This window comes from Cervus canadensis, chromosome 1 (genome assembly GCF_019320065.1).
Source record: "Cervus canadensis isolate Bull #8, Minnesota chromosome 1, ASM1932006v1, whole genome shotgun sequence".
In the NCBI taxonomy this organism is placed as follows: domain Eukaryota; kingdom Metazoa; phylum Chordata; class Mammalia; order Artiodactyla; family Cervidae; genus Cervus; species Cervus canadensis.
The window spans coordinates 14893263-14914341 of record NC_057386.1 but is presented as its reverse complement, the minus strand read 5'-3'; the positions used below and the strand labels follow the sequence as shown (position 1 = coordinate 14914341).

At 42.8% G+C, this 21079-nt stretch overlaps 1 protein-coding gene across 5 annotated transcripts in view; it reads left to right on the top strand.

The window, feature by feature from the left end:
- TANC2 (tetratricopeptide repeat, ankyrin repeat and coiled-coil containing 2) overlaps positions 1 to 21079 on the top strand; it is a 371222-nt gene that overhangs the window by 327586 nt on the left and 22557 nt on the right. For all 5 annotated transcript variants that reach the window (XM_043465338.1, XM_043465364.1, XM_043465355.1 and 2 more), the window contains 6 exons: positions 2505 to 2613; positions 5698 to 5820; positions 6602 to 6838; positions 10955 to 11140; positions 13329 to 13422; positions 20770 to 20903. In XM_043465338.1, the coding sequence (XP_043321273.1) occupies positions 2505 to 2613; positions 5698 to 5820; positions 6602 to 6838; positions 10955 to 11140; positions 13329 to 13422; positions 20770 to 20903 (883 nt within the window). The remainder of the gene's footprint in view (positions 1 to 2504; positions 2614 to 5697; positions 5821 to 6601; positions 6839 to 10954; positions 11141 to 13328; positions 13423 to 20769; positions 20904 to 21079) is intronic.

The window sequence follows — 21079 nt, the reverse complement described above, 5'->3', positions numbered from 1 at the left end:
TTCAGTAGCAATTTCTGGGTTTTGTGAGTGCAAAACAATTCCAGGCTCATACCTTCAGATGACGGGCTTCCCTGGTGGCTCAGCTGGTAAAGAATCCACCTGCAATGCAGGAGACCCCGGTGTGATTCCTGGGTTGGGAAGATCCTCTGGAGAAGGGATAGGCTAACCACTCCAGTGTTCTTGGGCTTCCCTGGTGGCTCAGCTGGTAAAGATTCTGCCTGCAATGTGGGAGACCTGGGTTCAGTCCGTGGGTGGGGAAGAGAAGGAAACGACTACCCACTCCAGTACTCTGGCCTGGAAAATTCCATGGACTGCATAGTCCATGGGGTCTCAAAGAGTCGGACACAACTGAGCGACTTTCACACTTACACCTTCAGATGACACTGATGATTCCATGCAGGATACACTTGTCTGAGACATTCTCTCAATGAAGTAACTCTCTTTTCTTTATGGTCAGCCTTATCGAATCAAATAAGATGACCTGGTATCCACTAGAACCCAGAAATTCTATGAAGCCAAAGGTTAGAACATGGTAGAATTTCTTTTTGAAGCTTTATAGGATGATTCCCACCTAAGTGGGTAGCCGTTCCCTTCTCCAGGGGATCTTCCCCACCCACAGACTGAACCCAGGTCTCCTGCATTGCAAGCAGATTCTTTACCATCTGTGCCACCAGGAAAGCCCACCTAAGTAAGATGGGGGCTGTCTCATTTTCTGTTCTCCAGGTTCTTTACTGAAACTTTATTTATGAAGGAAGAAAGGAAGGACTTGTTTGTTTTTTCAGGCTTCAGTTTTAGACATCTTCAAATGTTAAACCTGGCAGCATAGCCAATGTTAATTGTGAGAGAAGATCTTCCAGTAGACATTTGGGCCTTCTCTCAAGTAGATGTCACCAACAAAAAATTCACTTGCTGTTTTTCCTTCTGTTTGATGGATTCGTTGGGCTTGAAACTGAGATCACAGTTTGATTTCCCTCCTTTGTGACACTCCCGAGTGAAAGGAGTAAAAGCTGGGTTGTCAGTGGCACACAGAACTCTGCTGACTGCTCACCTGATGGGGAGTAGAGAGACAGTTGTCACTCTGCAGTGTTACAGTTCCTACAGACTGTAGCAGTGTGGTAAGAGGGCAGAACCCGGAAGTGACCCAGTGTCCTTTATTTAATGTCTAATCTTGCTTTGTGAAGAGTTTATTGAGAATTTTTATGTGCCACACACAATGGCACTGTGGAGAGCATAAGCAACTCGAGATTTCTGTCATAAATGTAAATAAAAAGAGATATACAACCCTGTATTCATACATATACTTCACATGTATACACATATATTAATACATTCACTTACACTTAAAAGAGTATATCATTAGGATACTTCAAGCTGGAAGAAATAAAAAACATCAACTCAAATGGATTAAGCAGTAAGGAAATTTATCACTTCATATAACAAGGAGTCCAAAATTAGGACAGATTCCGATGCTATACAGTTCAGGCCCAGGCTCCATGTTTTGGCAATTCTCTTAACTTAGCCTCTCTGTTGGATTGGTCTTCAGACCAGCTGAGTGTGTGATTACAAGAGGCCTGTGGCATTTCTGAGCATCGTGGGCAGATAAGACAATGTGCAGAGGCAGAGAGAAGGGTTTTCTGTTTCATGAACAGACTGGAGATTTGTTGGCAAGCAGATGGGGGCTGGGAATGATTGCTATCAGGAAGCTTACAGTCTAGTAGAGGAGAGGGCTTGTAATAGTGTGGTAGATCCTGTACTAAAGGTATATACAGCCTATGATGTAGCACCAGAGAGAGAACTCCCTTCTCAGCTGGAGAAAAAAAAATGCTAAAGAGAAGGAATAGAGGCTTGGTAGAGGCTGATCAGAGAAGACTTCCCTTGCGGAGGTTTTTAATGCAGTTTGGGACCCAATGAGTTTAAGGTGCCATTGGACCTCTAGGTAGAGAAATCCAGTAGGCAGTTGGATGTATATTGAACTAAAGCTGAGACGTCTAGATAGAGGAAAAGGTAACAGGGTTTGCTACTGCTAAGTCACTTCAGTCGTGTCCGACTCCGTGTGACCACATCCCTGGGATTCTCCAGGCTAGAACACAGGGTTTAGGTGGTGGCAGAGGCTCTTGAGGATGGATGAGCTAATCCAGAGGACAGACTGGGACCAAAAAGAAGATCCTGAGGAAGCAACACTGACATTTAAAGCATGGGTGAAATAAGAGGAGTTGACAGAGACAGAAAATAAAAATGGATCTTTTAATGCCATCTGTGTGTGGGAAGGGTGTAAGCCAACTAGAAGTGACATTTTGTGATATTCACACGTGTGATTTGGGTAAAGGACCAGGAAAAGCTCGGAACTTTTCAGAACCATGACTTGCCCAGGAGCAGGTGCCCTTCCCTAAGAAGTTGGGTGAACAAGACAGAGTTTCACTGGAGGTATGGCTCGATGTGAACAGTCCTCCACCCACAGGAGAGTTGGAGCATTAAATTTCCTAAAATGAGTCTCTCTCTTGCAGGAGTGGTCACACATTACTTGCCTTCTGGTTTTCCCGCCAAGAGGGAAAACTAAACCGACAGCAGACAATTGAACTGGGACATCACATCCTCAAAGCACACATTTTTAAGGTAATTAAAGAAGTTGGAGGCGTTTTTCTTTCCATTTCCAGCAGGCGTTCCTTTAGCACTGTGTGTATGAAGCTGCCTGCTATGTCAGTGTGGTCCCTGAAATTAGTTTGTTGCAGAGTTGGTCCATCTCCTAAAATGTCTGGCCTGTTCCTCCCTAGGACTTTGGAAAGAAAACCACATTTGTCATCCCCCAGTTCAGTGGATTGCTAGGCTTTCTAGGAAATGTACATGTATAATCATTTAGGTAAGAAGCATATAGTTGTGTATACTTCATACATCAGAGGTCCCCGACCTCTGGGATCTAATGCCTGATGATCTGAGGTAGAGGTGATACAATAATAATAGAAATAAAGTACACAATAAATTTAATGTGCTCAAATCATCCCGAAACCATTCTCCCCACCCCAATCAGTGGAAAAACTGTCTTCCCCAAAACCAGCCCCTGGTGCCAAAAAGGCTGGGAACCACTGTCATGTGACCTCCTGTCTCCTGAGAGTAGTCATACAGCATTAGTTATAGGTTTTCACAGTATTTTTTAAAAGTCTCTGAGAGCAGTTACTCTTTCCATGTTCTTATAATTGTCTTGATGATGATTTTAATATTCCTGGTGCTGTGAATTTCAAACTCTTTTCTCTAGAACCAGCTGTAACCTTCCTTTAAGCTACTCTCCCCATCCTGTTTTGAAATTATAATCCCAGTTTTTCCCCTGAGTCGTTTCAAAACTTCTAAGAACTCTAAGCATCAGCTTTCTTTCTTCCAGCATCCACACAGCTGGGATGGAGATCCCATTTGTTTGTTTATTCAGTGCTTGCTGAGGCATTGTACTTGGGATGCAAAAATCAAAAGTATATACAGCCCCTAATCGCAAGGAATTTATAGTCTAGATAGCAGTTGTGGGACAGAGCACAGAAGTTGAGGAAGAAATTTGTTCTCCTGGTTTTTCTAGTCTGCAGTTTGCTATTGCATCTGCCACCTCCAATCCCAGTCTCTTCAGACCAATTTTGCTGCCTCTGGACTGAGAAATGCAGGGATTTTAAATAGTCCTCTGGCTTGGACTTCCCCCCAGAGATACTATTAAAGATAAAACAGTTCTCTTCAGAGAGAAAACAGCATGAAGGGCAACTTTAAGAGCCTAACGAATTCTCCCCAGCATATAAGCACATAGCTGGGGAAGGCTTTTCATCAGATGGACAGAATTGAAGCCTACAGTGGCAAGTCCTATATTTGAATCATAATTGTCTATCTAACAAATCTCTGTACCCAAAAATGACCTTACACAGTGACCTTACTTAATGGGAGCAGAGTGAGACTATTTTAACAGGCAAGGTGTCTCATTCCATCTTCAAGTGGACCAAAAAGTGCCTGCCACTTCTACAGACTCTGAGGTGATTATCCTTCAGTTAGATGGGAAAATAGCTTCGGTATTAAGCATCATGACTTTAATCACTTAAGCTTTTAGCATCACCTTCTGCCTGGGATCAGATGCCAAGAAGTTGATGCCTGTCTGTATGCCCTGCACCCTAAAATAAATACCACATGAAACAGATAAATGATATGAAATTTCATTTGATCACAGGTGACTATATCCAATACATGGAAACCAATGTTTACTTATTTTTTTTACATCCCTATGACTTGTTTATTTTATAACTGAAAGTATGTTATCTCCTAATCCCTTTACCCACTTCATCTTCCCCTCAGCCTTCTCCTTCCTGGCAGCCACCAGCCTGTCATGGAGACCTGCACTTAAATCGTACACTCCTGTCATTGACACAGCGTTATCTTATTTTGCTGCAGACGACATGGTCAGCTGAGATATGACTGGCTCCCTGTGTGTTTCAGGCCATAAATACTAGGGTGTATAACGTGTGGTGATGACATGACTGTAAACTGAAGAATGTGGACTTGGACCATGGTTTTCCTAATGCTGCACTTTTCAGGGTCCTTTAAATGCAGGGTGCTCCCTACTGATTGACTTTAGCTTCTCCCAGACTGCTAGAATTCTCAGTTCCTATCAGCTGAGGGTCATGAAAAGGCAAAGACAGACTCAGTGCTTATAATCAGCACCACTTAGAACTGCCAGTCAGCAGTAACATATAGTCCAGTTTATATTTCTTTCCAATTAGTTTTAAATTTCCCTTATTTTATCTTTGTTCATGAAGAATTGCATATGATGTTATTAATTACCTTAAAAATATAAGGTTGGGGGTCTGTAATTCTGGATATTTGGTATATTTATACAGTTATATAATTATTACCACTATTAGTACATTTCCATCACCTTAAAAATAAACCTGATGGACCTCCCTGGTGGTCCAAGTTAAGAATCTGCCTGCCAGTGCAGGGGACATGGGTTCTATCCCTGGTCCAGGAAGATCCCACATGATGCAGAGCAACTAAGCCCACACTCTGCAGCTAGAGAAGGCACCACAATGAGAAGCCTGAGTTCCACAATTGGAGACTAGCCCCAGCTTGCCACAACTAGAGCAAGCCCTCATGGCAGAAAAGACCCAGCCCAGCCATAAATAAATAAACATTTTTTTAAAAAGAAAGAAGAGACTAAAAGTCTGTTGTGTACATCTGTGTCTCTTTTTCTGTTTTGCATATAGGGTTATCATTACCATCTTTTTAAATTCCATATATATGCGTTAGTATACTGTATTGGTCTTTATCTTTCTGGCTTACTTCACTGTAGGGATGGAATGGAGAGGGAGGCGGGAGGGGGAATCGGGATGGGGAACACATGTAGATCCATGGCTGATTCATATCAATGTATGGCAAAAACCACTACAATAAAAAAAAAGAAAAGAAAAGAAAGAAAAAAGATAATAAAAAAATAAATAAAAAGAAAGAAGAGAGAGGTATTGAGTAGGTTTGTTGTCACAGACTGCCGAGTTAGTTAGCTTGTTCCTACAAGACCAGTCTGTGTCCCCCTCAGTAGACTGGCTTTGTTATGCCGGATATCGTTAGAGCAAGACTCTATTCTCATTTGTTAGTACCACAAATCTTGAGGCTCGTAACTTACTGCCGAGGGTACTTTTTAGCTGGGCTGATCCCTTAATTGTGTCTCTGTTTCTTTTTCAGGGTTTGAGTAAAAAAGTTGGCGTATCATCCTCCATCCTCCAAGGCCTCTGGATCTCCTACAGCACAGAAGGTCTGTCCATGGCGTTGGCATCTTTACGAAATCTCTATACACCAAATATAAAGGTAAGTGCATCTAAGTTACAGGCAGATTGAAGAATTAGCTATGAAAACATAAAACTCAGAGGACATTTAAGGAGTTATTTGATTGATCTTTGACTCTTCTATTAATTAACCTTTTATTAATAGTTTGATATATTTTAAATCATTACATTTTATTCTGTGAGTTGAAAACCAAACCTGTTGATCTGTAAGATGAGTCTGATTTATAGAATAAGTCCTGCTCCTTCTAGGGAGTAAAGCATTCTTAGATCACTTTTGTTTCAGTAGAAGTTCTTCTGACCAACAGTTCACTTAGTGGAGACTGCACTATAGTATGGGTGGTGTTTACTCTAGTTCCTGGTAGTTTGTATAAAGGAGACATGTCACATCCCTTTCCAAAGGCAAGGTATTAAAAAAGGAACAAATGAAGATTTTAACATAAAGAAGTTACTCAGTGTTTCTGGGCACTTATCGAGGGGTCCTGGGTGACTTAAGGCTTCCCAGGTGGTGCTAGTTTGGTAAAGAACCTGCCTGCCAATGCAGGAAATGTAAAAGATGCACGTTCAATCCCTGGGTCGGGGAGATTCCCTGGAGGGGGATACATGGCAACCCATCCCAGTGTTCTTGCCTGGAGAATCCCATGGACAGAGGAGTCTGGTGGACTGTGGTCTGTAGGGTGGCAAAGAACTGGACACGACTGAAGCCACTCAGCATGCATGCCTGCAGGTGACTTAAGAAAAGGTGACTGATAGGATATAACTGGTATGTATGTGAGTATCATTTCTGTTTGCTTTCTTATGACCAGGTCAGCCGACTGCTGATTTTGGGAGGTGCCAACATTAATTACCGGACGGAAGTTTTGAATAATGCTCCAATTCTGTGTGTCCAGTCTCACCTCGGTTACACAGAAATGGTGGCCCTGCTCTTGGAATTTGGGGCCAACGTGGATGCCTCCTCTGAAAGCGGCCTGACCCCCCTGGGCTATGCCGCGGCGGCAGGCTTCCTGAGCATCGTGGTGCTGCTGTGCAAGAAACGGGCCAAGGTAACTGCTGCCCGGCGCTGCGGCTGGTTCTTCCCTCCTGTGTCTTTCTTCCCGTCTCAGACTCGTCCTTATCTCCTGTGTTGCCTGAGTATAGGTAGAATATGCATCACATCCTATTAGGAAGCAGATCAAAGGAAGAACTGGCTCTGATTACATCCTACTGTTTGCCTGCTTGCCCTGGGCCAGTTCCAGGCTGCCTCTGGACACAGTTCTAAAACTTTTGAGAGATGCTTAGGAAACCGCATTTATCAGCAGCCACAAAAAGTCCCTCGCTCACAACTAAGAAATTCTCTCCTGAGCTCAGAGTGAGGAAAGCGGAGTGGGGGAGCGAAGAGTCTGCACTGTGAGGTCTAATCTGAATGGCGCCTGCTAACTCTCAGCCTTTCATGTTAGTCATGGACGTAAGAGCAGAGACCAGGCACCCTCATCTACCCTCAGAGGCACCCTCATCTACCCTTGGAGACACCCCTGTAGACATCTGAGATGACTGTCTGACCAGAAGCACTCAAAAGGGTTTCTATTAGTGTATTTTGATTTTCTCAAAACATTTCTTTAAAATATATTTGCTTTATGGAGAAGGAAATGGCAACCCACTCCAGTATTCGTGCCTGGAGAATCCCACGGACAAAGGAGCCTGGTGGACCACAGTCCATGGGGTCGCAGAGTCAGACACGACTGAGTGACTAACACACACATCAGCCTTTTTCTCACTGATACTAAAATAGCTTTGAACTGTTAGAAGAAAGTGACACGCGTGGACTAGGGTCTCCGCCTACGACCCCGGCTTGAGGAATTGAGGGGCTGTTGCTGTGCCCTAGCTGCTCTTCCAGGCACTGACAGGACAGAGGAGTGAACGGCCGGCCTTTCCTTCCTCTGCCCTCCCCCCAGACGGCGTCAGAAACCCTCCTCTCCTCCGCGTGCGAGTCATGATTTACGTGCTGGTCGGTATGGAAGCAGCTGTGTTTTAAGAAGTTGGACTTTGGCGAGTGCTTCCGGCTCTCCAGCACCACCTCCGTCTCAGGCAGCTCTCCAGGGCACCCGGTGGGCGGGGACAATACCACAGTGTTGGCGTGGGACTGAGCGAGGCTGGCCTCGTGCCCCATCTGGGCTCCCTGTGCCCCTTCGTTCCACCGTAGCCCGACAGTGACTACCAGCCAGGAAGCCAGAGGCCCCGCTGGAGGTCACTCACCGCAAGAAAAGGTCGAGGTGCCTTGGGTGTCCACGTGAACGACCTGGCCTCCGCTCCCCTCCCTTCCTTCCTTGCAGTTCGGGCATGGAGAGGGGCTACCGCGAGAAAGCGCTAAGATTTTGTTAAAAAATAAACTTGGATTTGTAGCGAAAAAATAAAATAAAATAAAATATATTTGCTTTATAGTACCTCAAGAGCTGCTGATAATGATAAAACTCAATTTCAAAATATTGATGGAAAAAAAAAAAGTACCAGGGGGCTTCCCTGGTAGCTCAGTGGTGAAGAATCCACCTGCCAATACAGGAGACACGGGTTCAATCCCCAGTCCAGGAAGATCCCACATGCTGCAGAGCCCCTCAGCCCATGTGCCACAACTACTGAGCTTGTGCCCTAGACCCTGGGAATCACAACCACCGAGCCCATGCGTTGCAACTGCTGAAGCCTGTGCACCCTAGAGCGCACGCTCCACAATAAGAGAAGTCACTGCAATGACGAGCCCATGCACCACAACTAGAGAATGGCCCCTGCTCTCGCCGCAACTAGAGAAGAACCCACACAGCAGTGAGGACCCAGCACAGTGAAAGATAAAATTTAAAAAAATAAGCATTTTTTAAAAAGGAGAAATGCTGGTCTCAAAAATGTAGACATGTATGGAACATTTTATTTCCATTCTGAAAACAAACCGAGGATTTTGGTGGGTTTGCAATGAACTGTAAATAATATGCAACCCTGACTAGTCATTGGAAGGACTGATGCTATAGCTGAAGCACCAATACTTTGGCCACTTGATGCAAAGAGCCAACTCAATGGAAAAGACCCTGATGCTGGGAAAGATTGAAGGCAAAAAGAGAAAACGGCGGCAGATGATGAGATAGTTGAATAGCATCACTGATTCAATGGACATGAACTTGAGCAAACTCCAGGGGATAGTGAAGCACTGGGAAGCCTGGCATGCTGCAATCCATGGGGTCATAAAGAGTCAGACACGATTTAGCAACTGAACAATAACATAAATGACCTAATTCTGAGGTGTCCAGTGTTCTTACCAGGGAAGAATTGGGTCTGTCTCCCAAGACTCTTTTGAGAGCTGGGACCTGGGGACCTCAGGGAAATCCCTGAGCTGTAAATGCTAACTGTGACACAGAAATGGTCCACCTATAATGTCCTTGTCATTTGGATAAACACCTCTAGAAATAGCATGATAACTTATTATCAGCCTTATTATTATTGCTGTAAATTCATATTCTAATCTCAGCTAGGTCTTTCCTGTTGCTCAGCTATCATTTTATTTATTTCTCATTTTCCCCAGAGCAGATACATACATCATCTATGATCTTCTTGAGACCCTGTCAAAACTCTTTTGCCCTCCTACAACTACCAAGATTGTGTTTATCTCACTGTTCCTCTATCTCAAAACTCTGTTAATCCTTACAAACTTACTTTACTTCTGCCTCAGAGAAGGCAGTGTTTACCTTCCTTATCAAAATTATTGCCTCTTGTATACATATATATACACATATACATATATAGGCACATATACACAAATACACATATGTATACACACACATAGGCTGCACCACAAGGCTTTTGGGATGTTAGTTCTCCAACTAGGATTGAACCTGTGACCCCTGCAGTGGAAGTATGGAGTCCTAACCACTGGACCACCAGAGAATTTCCCACCTGTATTTTTTAATCTCAGTATGTTGCTCTTTCGCTAACATCATTTCATTCTCTTTCTAAATTCATGCTACATTTCTTCTTAGTTTCTACAAACCTACACATGTCTTCTCTAACCCTAAAAGAGAGACTTTCCTCTCTCCTAACCAGAAACCACTATCCCATCTCTTCCCACCCACATCCACTGAGCCTGTCTAAGAGTCCTCTCTACTTGCTACCACTGCTTCCTTACTGCTCCTTAACCTCTTACAGTCTGGCTTCCATGAGAGAGGGGAAGCAAGTCATCAAAATCGTAAACTTTGGCGTCAAGTACAACGTGTTCAAAGCCTGCATTGACGCTTGCTTTCTATGAGGGCTTGGACAAGTCATTTGATCCCTCTCAGCCTCACTTTGTTCATCTAGAAAAAGGATGAAGAGCACCTTGCACACAGTAGGCATTCAGTAAACATTTGCTATTTGGATGGCTGGATGGAACTAAAGCTGGACAGAAACAGATGCAGAACTTAGGCTTCACTTGCTCTAATGAACACTGGAACATACCTTGCCCACCTGCCAGGAGAGGCTGTTCATCTATTGAGACTTGTGGCTAGGGACCTTCTGGTAGCTTGTTCTTAATCAGGCTCCTCTTTCAGCCTAAACCTGTAACCAACACCACAACTGTAAAAACTGCTGCTGGAACGTAGTCTAGCATTAAGTTCCAAGTCCCTCCAACCATTTTGGCCAAATCGTCAAGATTCCACCCTCCCATTGGAAGAAAGAAGTGGCATCTGCCAGAGCTTAGTGGTTAACTGTGTGATTCATGACATGAGATACTTTGCTTCTTTGGAACACCAGAAAATTTAAGCTTCAAGATGTTTTTCTTCCCTTTCATGATTTCAAAGACAGTGTTTTGTGCCAGTAGAGCTTATAAGCCTTTCAGATTTGAGTCTGAAAAGACCTATTTGAGGACAAAGGAGAGTGTACATCAGGAAAGCAAAGCTGGAGTTTGGGGTCGTTTGGGGCATATTTTTGGTTTCTTTTGATGTGAAAACAAAAGCCTGACATTATACAAAGAGAGTCTCCCCAGAGGAGCATCTACCAGAGTTGTAGCTCAGTGAAGATCTAGCCTGAGTAAGAGAATATCACCTGAATTTTCTCAGAAAGTGGTCCAAGGAATATGGGAGAGGGTGAATCTTCGTGGTCCAGACTGTACTCACTGGGGAGGCCAGCCACAGGCTTTTTCACACAGGTTTCTCTGTCCCCTCCCGCAGGTGGATCACTTAGATAAGAATGGGCAGTGCGCCCTGGTCCATGCCGCACTCCGAGGTCATCTGGAGGTCGTCAAGTTTCTAATTCAGTGTGACTGGACGATGGCAGGCCAGCAGCAGGGGGTGTTTAAGAAGAGCCATGCCATCCAGCAGGCCCTCATCGCTGCAGCCAGCATGGGTTACACTGAGGTAAGAAAGTAGCCAATAAGGCTTGGGTTGTTTTTCGTTTTTTTTCAAGCTATGTCTTGAAGGAAACCAGGGGAAAAATAGTTGCATTATTACAAAATTGCCAGGTTAACATGAAGTAGCTTTTTGGTCATTGGTCTGAGAAATAGGTCTGAGAAATATGCCAGGGTACCTAGGATGATGTTGGAAAGGACCTTGGGAATTAATCTAATCTGATTCCTCCTCATCTTCCACCCCTATTTAACAATGACACTGGGCTCGGGGGTTATTTCTTGACCTTTGTTCACATGGGTGGGCAGAGTGGAATAGGGAGTTGGAATATCAGAAGGACCAGGTTTGAAGCTCAGCTTTCCTCCACATTGGCTCTGGGCAATGTAACTCATCTCTTAGAACCTTAGTCTCCCACCAGTATAGTGAGGCTTTCTAATAAATTCTTTTTTATAAGGTTGATATGAAAGGTGCCTTGAAAACTGTTAAACACTGTGCAGATGGTATTTTTGCTAAGTTGTTTATTAATAAAAGTAATGTAGTGGCACAATATGTGGAATTGGTAGTGTGCTAGGAAATGTTTAACAGTCAGCCTTGGAGAGGGGAGTAGAGTGCAGACGGAGTGTTTTGTGTGTCTGTGTTTGTGTGTGTGTGTGTGTACATACAGACTTAAATTTATTATAAATTTACTGATATAAAAAAACACATCACACACAGTTTACAAGTAATAATGAATTGTGTAATACTCTTAATTGAATGCTTTTGTCAATTTTTGCTAAATTTATATCCATACCCAACCCTGTGGTTACAACTCAACTGTGGTTTGATAAATGAAACTGCACCCGTTTGCTCTTTTCCCAATAATTTTGTCTTTAAATCTGGTGTGTGATTCACTGTCAAACTACATTTCACCCTCATACAAATTATATTCATTAAACTGGAACCTCTTTCAGCTTTGGCACTAAATCAAATCCTGATCTGCAAAATTTGCCAATTTCCAGAGTATAAAGTTTGAGCAAACTCCAGGAGATAGTGAAGGACAGGGAAGCCTGGCATGCTGCAGTCCATGGAGTCACAAAGAGTCAGACACAATTTAGCGACTGAACTACAACAGCAAATACCCCCACCATGACTGATTTCAAGCTACCTACACTGAACACAGAGGAGCACACAATTATGTAGAATTGCCACCATGAAGACACAGTCAATATAAATAACCTCACAAGCATAGGTAATAGTAAAATGTAATTTAATAATTAGGGAGTTATGAGATTTTGTATTTTAACCTATTGATATAATTTCTTTCATTATTATTTTTTTTATTTTTTTTTCTCTGGTGCTTGGTTTGTGGGATCTTAGTTCCCTGACCAGGGATCAAACCTGGGCCCTGGCAATGAGAGCACTGAGTCTTAACCACTGGGCCACCAAGGATGGGCCACCCATCATTGCTATTTAATTGTTTTTAAATCCCTCCCTGTTATTTAGTTTTTAATAAACAACTTTGTTTAACAACCAGCTTGCAAAACTCTGAAAATTGATGAGTCAGCTTTCATGGGCCAGGACAAGCTGGTTCACACTACATGGGATGCTTCAGTGAGACAGCCACCTCTTCCACTGACCTGATATGTCCCCACGGGAATATTAAGTAAAATTGGAACTGTTACTATCTGTGGAAGGTTGTTTAGCACTCCTTACAGTCAGATTCCTGAAAACAGAGCTATCACTTGCCTTTGTTGTTAGAAGATTTTCTCCTTTCACTGTCCCCAAACAGTCCTTGTAATTCCAAAAGATAAAAAAAGAAGATAATAGCTCTACTCTGAAAAAGTACAGGCCCTCAGTTTTCTCCATATTTATTTTCTGCTTTTTGCTTATTGATTTTTTTTTCCTGTTTATTTCTGGTAGTTTTATTAGGAGGAAGAGGGATTGCTTTTTTAACTCAATGTGATAAATGTGTAATTTTTAAAAATCACATGCTGTATAAATTAATTGTGTTCAAGGGAAACATGTAAACTGTACCTGGTAGAATGAATGCTCATCTTGGCAGCTTTGTACTCTTTTGTGAGGACAATCTGTTCTGACGCCTATGGTGTGCAAGAGAGAGAGTGGCACTGGGTTATCCAGATATCTTCCAACCTCACAGGTTCACAGTATCAGTGTATAGTTTTCCACCTGAACTTCGAGCTGACACAACTTCTTGTTTCAGATTGTCTCCTACCTACTTGATCTTCCAGAAAAAGATGAAGAGGAGGTGGAGCGAGCACAGATCAACAGCTTTGACAGTCTCTGGGGAGAGACAGGTACCTCTCGTGGACAGCTTTTTCTTCTCTCACGAATGTACTGTGTTTGTATGGAGACACTCTGCATCTCACTCCCAGGTGTTTTCTCTGCCAGACCTTTGGCAGTCTCTCTGTCTTATGGCTCCTGTACTGGAGACCAATTCAGCCAAAGTAAAAAGTCAAGCAATTTCCTTCTTTCAATCCTCTCTCCCTTTGGATGCACATGCCATTAGCCCTGGAGTCTTCTTTCAAACAAAACTTTCCCCGCTCTTGTTTCCAAATATTTTAAAAGACTGAAAGTTTCCTCCCAGTGTGCCAAACCAGAACAGAAAATAGTTGTGGACTTTATGTGTGTGTGTGAGAGAGAGATCCTTGTAATAGTTAGGAATAAATATTTCCCCTGTAGTTATAAACCAAGAAGTTAAATTTTTATTGACACCTCCAGCTTAATGAACCAAGTGTTACCATGGTGGAGTGAGTGGTACCTGACCTGATTAAACTGATACATCACGAGAACAGTTGGTATAGGGTGCAAAATGAAGGTCCTGTCCCCTGTAGGGTACAGCCCTGCACAGTCTCTCTGCGTCTGTAGCAAAGCTATTTCTATATTGCTTGGTACTTACTCCATAAACAGAAGCATCTTCCTTGTGTCCTTTGCAGGAAATGTTTGTTGTCTTTCCCCCAAGTCTAAACTGGAACATCTGGAAAAACATTAGTAACCTTTTATGTGTTTTTATGAAACCAGGGCAGTGAAAACTGTAGTGTTGCCACAGAAATGTGTCATATTTGCCAGGAGAAGGAGACCAGCATTGAGACGGCCAGTTTAGGGAGGATATTTTACTAAACAAGAAGGGGGATACACTTTGGTTTGGGTCAGAATGTTATTAAAAATCAAAGAAGATGCTTGAATTCACTCCAAATTTATAATTACCTATTGAATTGGGATGTTTCCACAATGGCAAAAATCTTACATGGGTTTCATGGCTTCCTCAACACCGTGTGGAATGGTCCAAAGCTCAGGAATTTGCTTCTCAAACAATCCTTCCCTCTGTCAGAGCCAAAGGGAGCAGATGCCAGGCAGCTGCAGCTTAAGAGCCCGTGACAGATTAAAGGAAAATGTGCAGCTGGAAACAGCTGCTGTCTCCGGGGCTCCACCCTGAGGGAAGCCAGAGGACACACTGAGGGGAAGGGGCTGGCCGGGACAACGGCCGTGGTGTCCTGAGACCCGGAGCTGTGGGAGGGGCATGATGGTTCAGGCCCCATCAGTGCAGCCTCCCAGAGTCTCCCGTTCTGAGCCACGTGTGTGTGACCACTGTGGAGGGCAACAAAAGTAGCTGCCCAGTGGTGATAATGGACAGAAATTACAGACTAACAATCGCCTGCCAATGCAAGAGACATAAGAGATTTGGGTTCAGTCCCTGGGTCGAGAAGATCTCCTGGAGGAAGGCATGGCAATCCACTCCAGTATTTCTGCCTGGAAAATCCCATGGACAGAGGAGCCTGGCCGGCTACATACAGTCCATGGGGTCGCAGAGTCAGACATGACTGAAGCAGCTTAGCATGCAATCATAGTGATGACTATGACACATATTCTAGTGCTGTCCTTGAAGGAATTCCTTCAGAATGTTCAAAAAGGGTGTGAACTCAGACCTTTTGGGGGGAATTAACCCTGAAATGGAGTTTTAACAAGAAAAGTAACTTCCTGAAAAGGAAATTTAAACCATACTACATCCATTGCCAAAAGTGAAAAAACATACAATTAAAAAAACACAACTCTTGTAAAAATTATGAAGAGAAGAACAAGATCCGTGGTTGCTAGGCGTTGGGGAAAATGGGGAAGGGTGAATAGGCGGAGCACAGAGGATTTGAGGGGCAGTTAAAGCACTTCATTTGATACTGTTACAGTAGATACAGGTTATTATACATTTGTCCACACACTCACAGGATGTGCAACACCAAGAGTGAGCCCTAATGCAAACAATGGACTTTGGGGTGATTATGACGCATCAGTGTACGTTCACCAGTTGTGACAAATGGGCAGCTCTGGTTGGGGTGTGTACAAATGTGGGGGCAGTGGTAGGGGGAGTCTCTGCATCTTCCCCTCAGTTTTCTTAGCCCATTAAACTGCTCTAAAACAACAACAACAAAGGGCGTGAACTAAGTGGAAGACTTACTTTTATTGATATGAATTTCTTATTAGAGTAAAACTTTATGACCTCAGGACTTTTAAAATATTTCCTGCATTAAAGTGTGTAATAAAGTTTGTTACATTAATTTTCCTAATAGGTACCATATCTCAAGATGGTATAAAAAATTAATTTCATGTCAGTTTGTTTGTGGTCAGAATTGTGTTGTGCTTAATTTGATACTTAGATGAACTAATTTCAGCATTATGAACATAAGATGTTATTTAAATGAGTTAGAATGAAATGCATTTGTCGTATAATTTGTAGAGCCATAAAGTTATTCGACTTCAGAAAACTTTCTGAAGAATCATGTCTTCGCTGTGTAAGGCATGTCCGTGGAACTCACCACTGATGTGGAATAGGCTCTAGTTGCTTTTCCCCTAACTGTGCTCAGCTGCTCAGTCGTGTCTGACCCTTTGTGACCCCGTGGATTCCAGCCCGCCAGGCTCCTCTGTCCATGGGATTTTACAGGTGAGAAGACTGGAATGGGTTGCCATTCCCTTCTCCAGGGGATCTTCCCAGCCCAGGGATAGAACCAGAGTCTCTTGCATCTCCTACACTGGCAGGCAGACTCTTTACCACTAGCACCACCATCTATAGTGATGGCTTTACTAAGGATCCATGTTTCTTTCTAACTTATAGCACATAATCATTTAAAATTTATCATAACCCTTTGAATCATGTATCCTCCAATGGCAAAATCTTATGTGTTTCTCTTAAATAGAGAGTGAAAGTATGTGACCTGCAGCCAGCTGGTTAGGGTCTTATATCTGCAACCCTGGCCTCAACACACAATATGTATTAATACATATTTGCTTAAATATGATGGTCATGATGTTTCCAACAGTTTGTATCATTTACTATATTACTGTATAGCCATTATTTTATGTACCATTCCAAAAAGAAAAACTCTCTGCCTATTAAACTGACAGAGTTCTTTATTATCACATCAATTATAAGACACATCCTGACTTTGAGATGTTAAAATGCAGAGGGAAGAAAGTGCCTCTTAGAGTCAATGAAATACATCCTAGCACAGAGTGAAATATTTATTGAGGTGTAATTTTTACATATCAGATTTTCTAAAAGTAGGTCACTAGAATATTCTGTTTGTTTTCATCCTACTTCTATGGCCTTTTTGTCCTTCCAAAGAGCATCTGCCTACATCGAGCTTTTACCGTCTGACTGACCCCCTCCCATCCTGCAGGGTTTTCACAGATTTCTTATAGAACTACACAGAAGACCAGCACTTAAGATGACAAGATTGTTCAGTGGTCCCTCCTCTGCTCTGCCTCAACACAAAACCAGCATTAAAAAGCTTCTAGCAACTCTGGAGAACCTGAGCCATCCCATGGCCCAAAAGTAGCAAAAATTCAGAAAATAAACAAGATACCCTTAAATCACACCTTCATCATCTTTTGTCTAGTTTACTGCAACTGCCTCCTCGATGATCTGATCTCAGGCCTTACCATTTTGTGACTTATCTCGCAGACTTCCACCAAAGTGATATTTCTAAGCCACAATCTGTCCGTGTCACTCTCCTGGTTACCACCCTTCATTGACCACCTGTAGCTTTAATGTAGCATAAAGAGACTTCCCTGGTGGTCCAGTGGTTTAGACTCCATGCTTCCATTGCAGGGGGCACAGGTTCAATCTGGGGTCAGGGAACTAAGATCCTACATGCCATGTGGTGCAGCCAAAAAATAAATAAATAACTAGCATAAAAAAACCAGTCATCATCTCTAGCCTCCTCTGTTGCCCGTCTTCTCCAGTAACGGTAAACGTGCTGTCCCCACGTCGGTGCCTTTACACGTGCTCGCCCTGTGCCTAGAAAGCTTCTCCATGCCCTTGCCTATAAGTCTCCTGTTTCTCTTTCAGCATCTGGCTCAGATTGTCAGCTCTTCCTGGAGACCTTCTCAGACACTCTTGCTCTGTGTCACTTCCAGACAGCCCCCATGGACTTATCTCTTTTGTGCTTATCACACTGTATAGCAATATATTTGTTTATTTGTCTCCTATCCTTACGCAACCCTGAGTTCCTTGAGAGCAGACAGGATCTGACAAATAGCTCCATAAATGCTTACCTAATGAATGTTGTTTTGGATAGCAGTGATCAGTTTATGTCTCCCCCACCACCTCCAGCCCATTGGTCTTACATGACCTGTCTGTTCTGTAGTTTTTCAAGGTTGACAAAAGATAAACAAAAGAACCGTTTGCTCCTCTGCCTTCTATTTAGCATCAGCATTATCCCATCCAAGCAGACTTTGGCTGTTTCCTCAACTCTGAGCTGCATCCTGTCTGTCTCTTCAAACTCCTTAGATGTTTCCCTTTGAAAAAGGACCATTTTGGTCAGATAATCTCATCAGATGCTGACAAGCCAGGGAACAAATTCCATTACTGGTCTCTCAGGAAAAGAGATTGGGCTCCCGACTGTTAATGTTTGCTCTAAGAAGCAGTTTATTGTTTTACAGAACTGGCTTTGCCTTAATCATCTCTCTTTCAAAAAGTTTTAACAGTTTCTGATAAGACTCATATAAAAAATCCAGCCAAAGCAACTCCGCTCTTGCATTTTGAAAAGTACAGACCCAATTTTCCATAGTTGTGTTGTTCTGAGATGGAGTTGGCCAGCTGTGTTAATGACCGTGTCCAGCTATCAGCAGGAGATTCCTGCCAAATGACGTCAGAGCTTAAGCAGCAGAGATGGTACAAGGAGAAAGGCCGAATGGAACATTCCCTTTCATGTAATGTGCTGTCCAGTGGGTTGAAAGGGGCCAGTCCCAACAACAAGACTCCAGATTAGAGTGGACAGTGTTAAGTCTAATTTTCAGGACAGGCACTGCTTGTGAATTTTCAGCTGTGTTCTGTGAGCCAGCATCATTGATGAGAGGCTTGATTCCGAAATACTGTCTGTATTTTCTCCAGAGTGCTATAAATTCTTTCGCAAAAAAGAATGGATTTGCACACGTGTGCACCACGCAATATACAAGACATTGAACAGAGATTTGCTGCGACTCTGCCCCCAGTAGCTGCTTTAAACTTGGGAGAGTTAGAAATTTTTCAAAGTCCTTGTTTTATGTACCAACAAGATGATTCTTATGGTTCCTAACAAGCATCAAAGCCAGTCAAGTTCTTTCTCCCCCCCCGATCCCCCGCTTTAAGTTAGAGATATAATTGACATAGAACATTGTGTAGGCGAAAGGTTGAGGGCAGGAGGAGAAGGGGGAGACAAAGGATGAGATGGTTGGATGGCATCACTGTCTTATGAGTTTGAGCAAACTCCAGGAGATAGTGAAGGACAGGGAAGCCTGGTGTGCTGCAGTCCATGGGATTACAGAGTCAGACACAACTTAGTGACTGAACAACAATGTAAACGATGTGATGATTGTCAGATTCTTAAGCTACTCTTGTGTTCTGACCCAGGAACTGAAAGTTTTTCTTTTTCCCTCAACTATTAGATATGTGAACTTGAGAAAGAGGGAATATCACTTTGATTTAAAGAACAAGAGACAAAACTTCTCTGTCAAGTAAACAGTCAAACCCATCAGTACCTGTAGCTCAACTTGGAAATGACCCTCACCTCAGACAGAATGAAGCCTCTGCCCTTCTGTGAGGGACAGAACAGAAGTACCTAGGTTAAGCGTGCCAAAATAAAACAAAAAATACACATAAGACAAGGCCTACATATATCTAGTTTGAGAATGAGTATATCTTCTAAAATGGTCACATTTTCTTTCAGATATCCTTCTATCCTTGAGGAAGGAAAAGGTTACTCTTTGCAGGTTTAACTTAGAGAAAATTACAGGTAGTTTTGCTTTTGCATATAAGTCACTTGCAGATAAATTTGGCCAGGCTCAAAGATAAAATGCCATAATTCGTGCTTAGATGAAAAAAAGTGACCATTTGATTTGAATTTCAATTGCTTCCCTGATTAGATCCCAACATTTGCAAACTGAAATCCTGTCTGCACCTGCCAAGTATTATCTTCTTCTGATTTGTCACTGGAGTAGGTGGCCCTTAGAAGGGAAGAGCCTGCCAATCACCACATCAGGTTTTCAGGTCTCGGGGAGAAAAAAGGTCTCCATCCTCTTTGTTGAAAAGCACAACTCCTGCCATTTTCTGACAGTGTTTACCATCCTCCCTGCCGTCATCCATTTAAAACACTAGGTGTACACATTTGAAATCCCTGGTTAGAAAGAGACAAACACATATTTGTTCAAATATGGACTTAGTAGAAGGTATACCGACAAATTCCTCTTACTACTGTTGAAATAGCACTCAAAGGATGAAATAAGCGCTCTTCAGATCTCCACTCCATCAGAGATCACGAACATAGACTGGAGCACAGAAAGAAGAATGTTTACGTTTCTTCCTGCACATGGAGTATCCTTTTTCCTCCCTATAGTTGCTTTTTATCTGCGACTCCATTATTCTGTCTTCAGAAGAAAAGAGCCTTTGCCATATTTCTTCTCTCATCTTTAAGACTGTTACCCTGAACAGTTTTGACCTTCATATAAAAATGGTTACACATGTACTAGAAACTTTTATCTCAACTGATGAAGAAACAGAATGAAAACTGGCCTAAAACTTAGACTGAAACTTTTCTTTTTTTTTTTTTTTACAGTTTTTTATATATTTTTATTGTAAAAACTCCCTTAAAATCTATACAGGAAACTGTTATTTAAGAAATCAGCAAAATTAAGGCTGCCATTTCTAACTTTGGTTCTCTGAATTTTAGAGCCCAGAAGTAGAAATTGGCCCAAAAGTGGTTCCTAGCTAATTCTAAAAAAAGCATTCTTCTGCAAAGACCCTTCTTTCTTTAGTCTTACCCATGCACATACCAGTGAAAGTTTTGTACCTGGAAGGACGTACCAAAAAAGAGATAAGTCAAAGGCTGAAAAAAGACAGTCTGGGTAGGATAAATGAAACCAAGTAAGTTTTGGTCGGAGGTGATTTTTCAATAAATTTATTATCATAATTGTCTCCATATATGTAAGCCCTTTTAAATGTGGTTTTATTCATTATTTTTCTTTGAAAATTTCCTCTCTAACAAGAGTAGCCAGAATCATCATTCTTGGAGGTAAAGTAGCAATTACATCCATCAGACACAGGTCTGCTGCCCTCTCCCGGCAGAAGGCTAGAGAGGGCGAGACCCCCGTCCTCACTCTGCGTTCTCTACCCTCAGCCCTGACAGCTGCAGCCGGAAGGGGCAAGCTAGAGGTGTGTCGTCTGCTCCTGGAACAGGGGGCAGCTGTGGCCCAGCCCAACCGCCGAGGAGCCGTGCCCCTCTTCAGCACCGTTCGCCAAGGCCACTGGCAGGTAAGCATGTAGCTACTTTAGACTGTGTCAGAAAGTCAGTATGCAGAATCATCCTGATGATCTGTGCTGGATAGAAGGACTGGCTGCTTTTGACTGGTTATTTCATAGCATCCACAGGTTCTCTGGCAGGTTCAACAGATGCCTGACAACCACTTACTTGCAGGAGTCTCTAACTT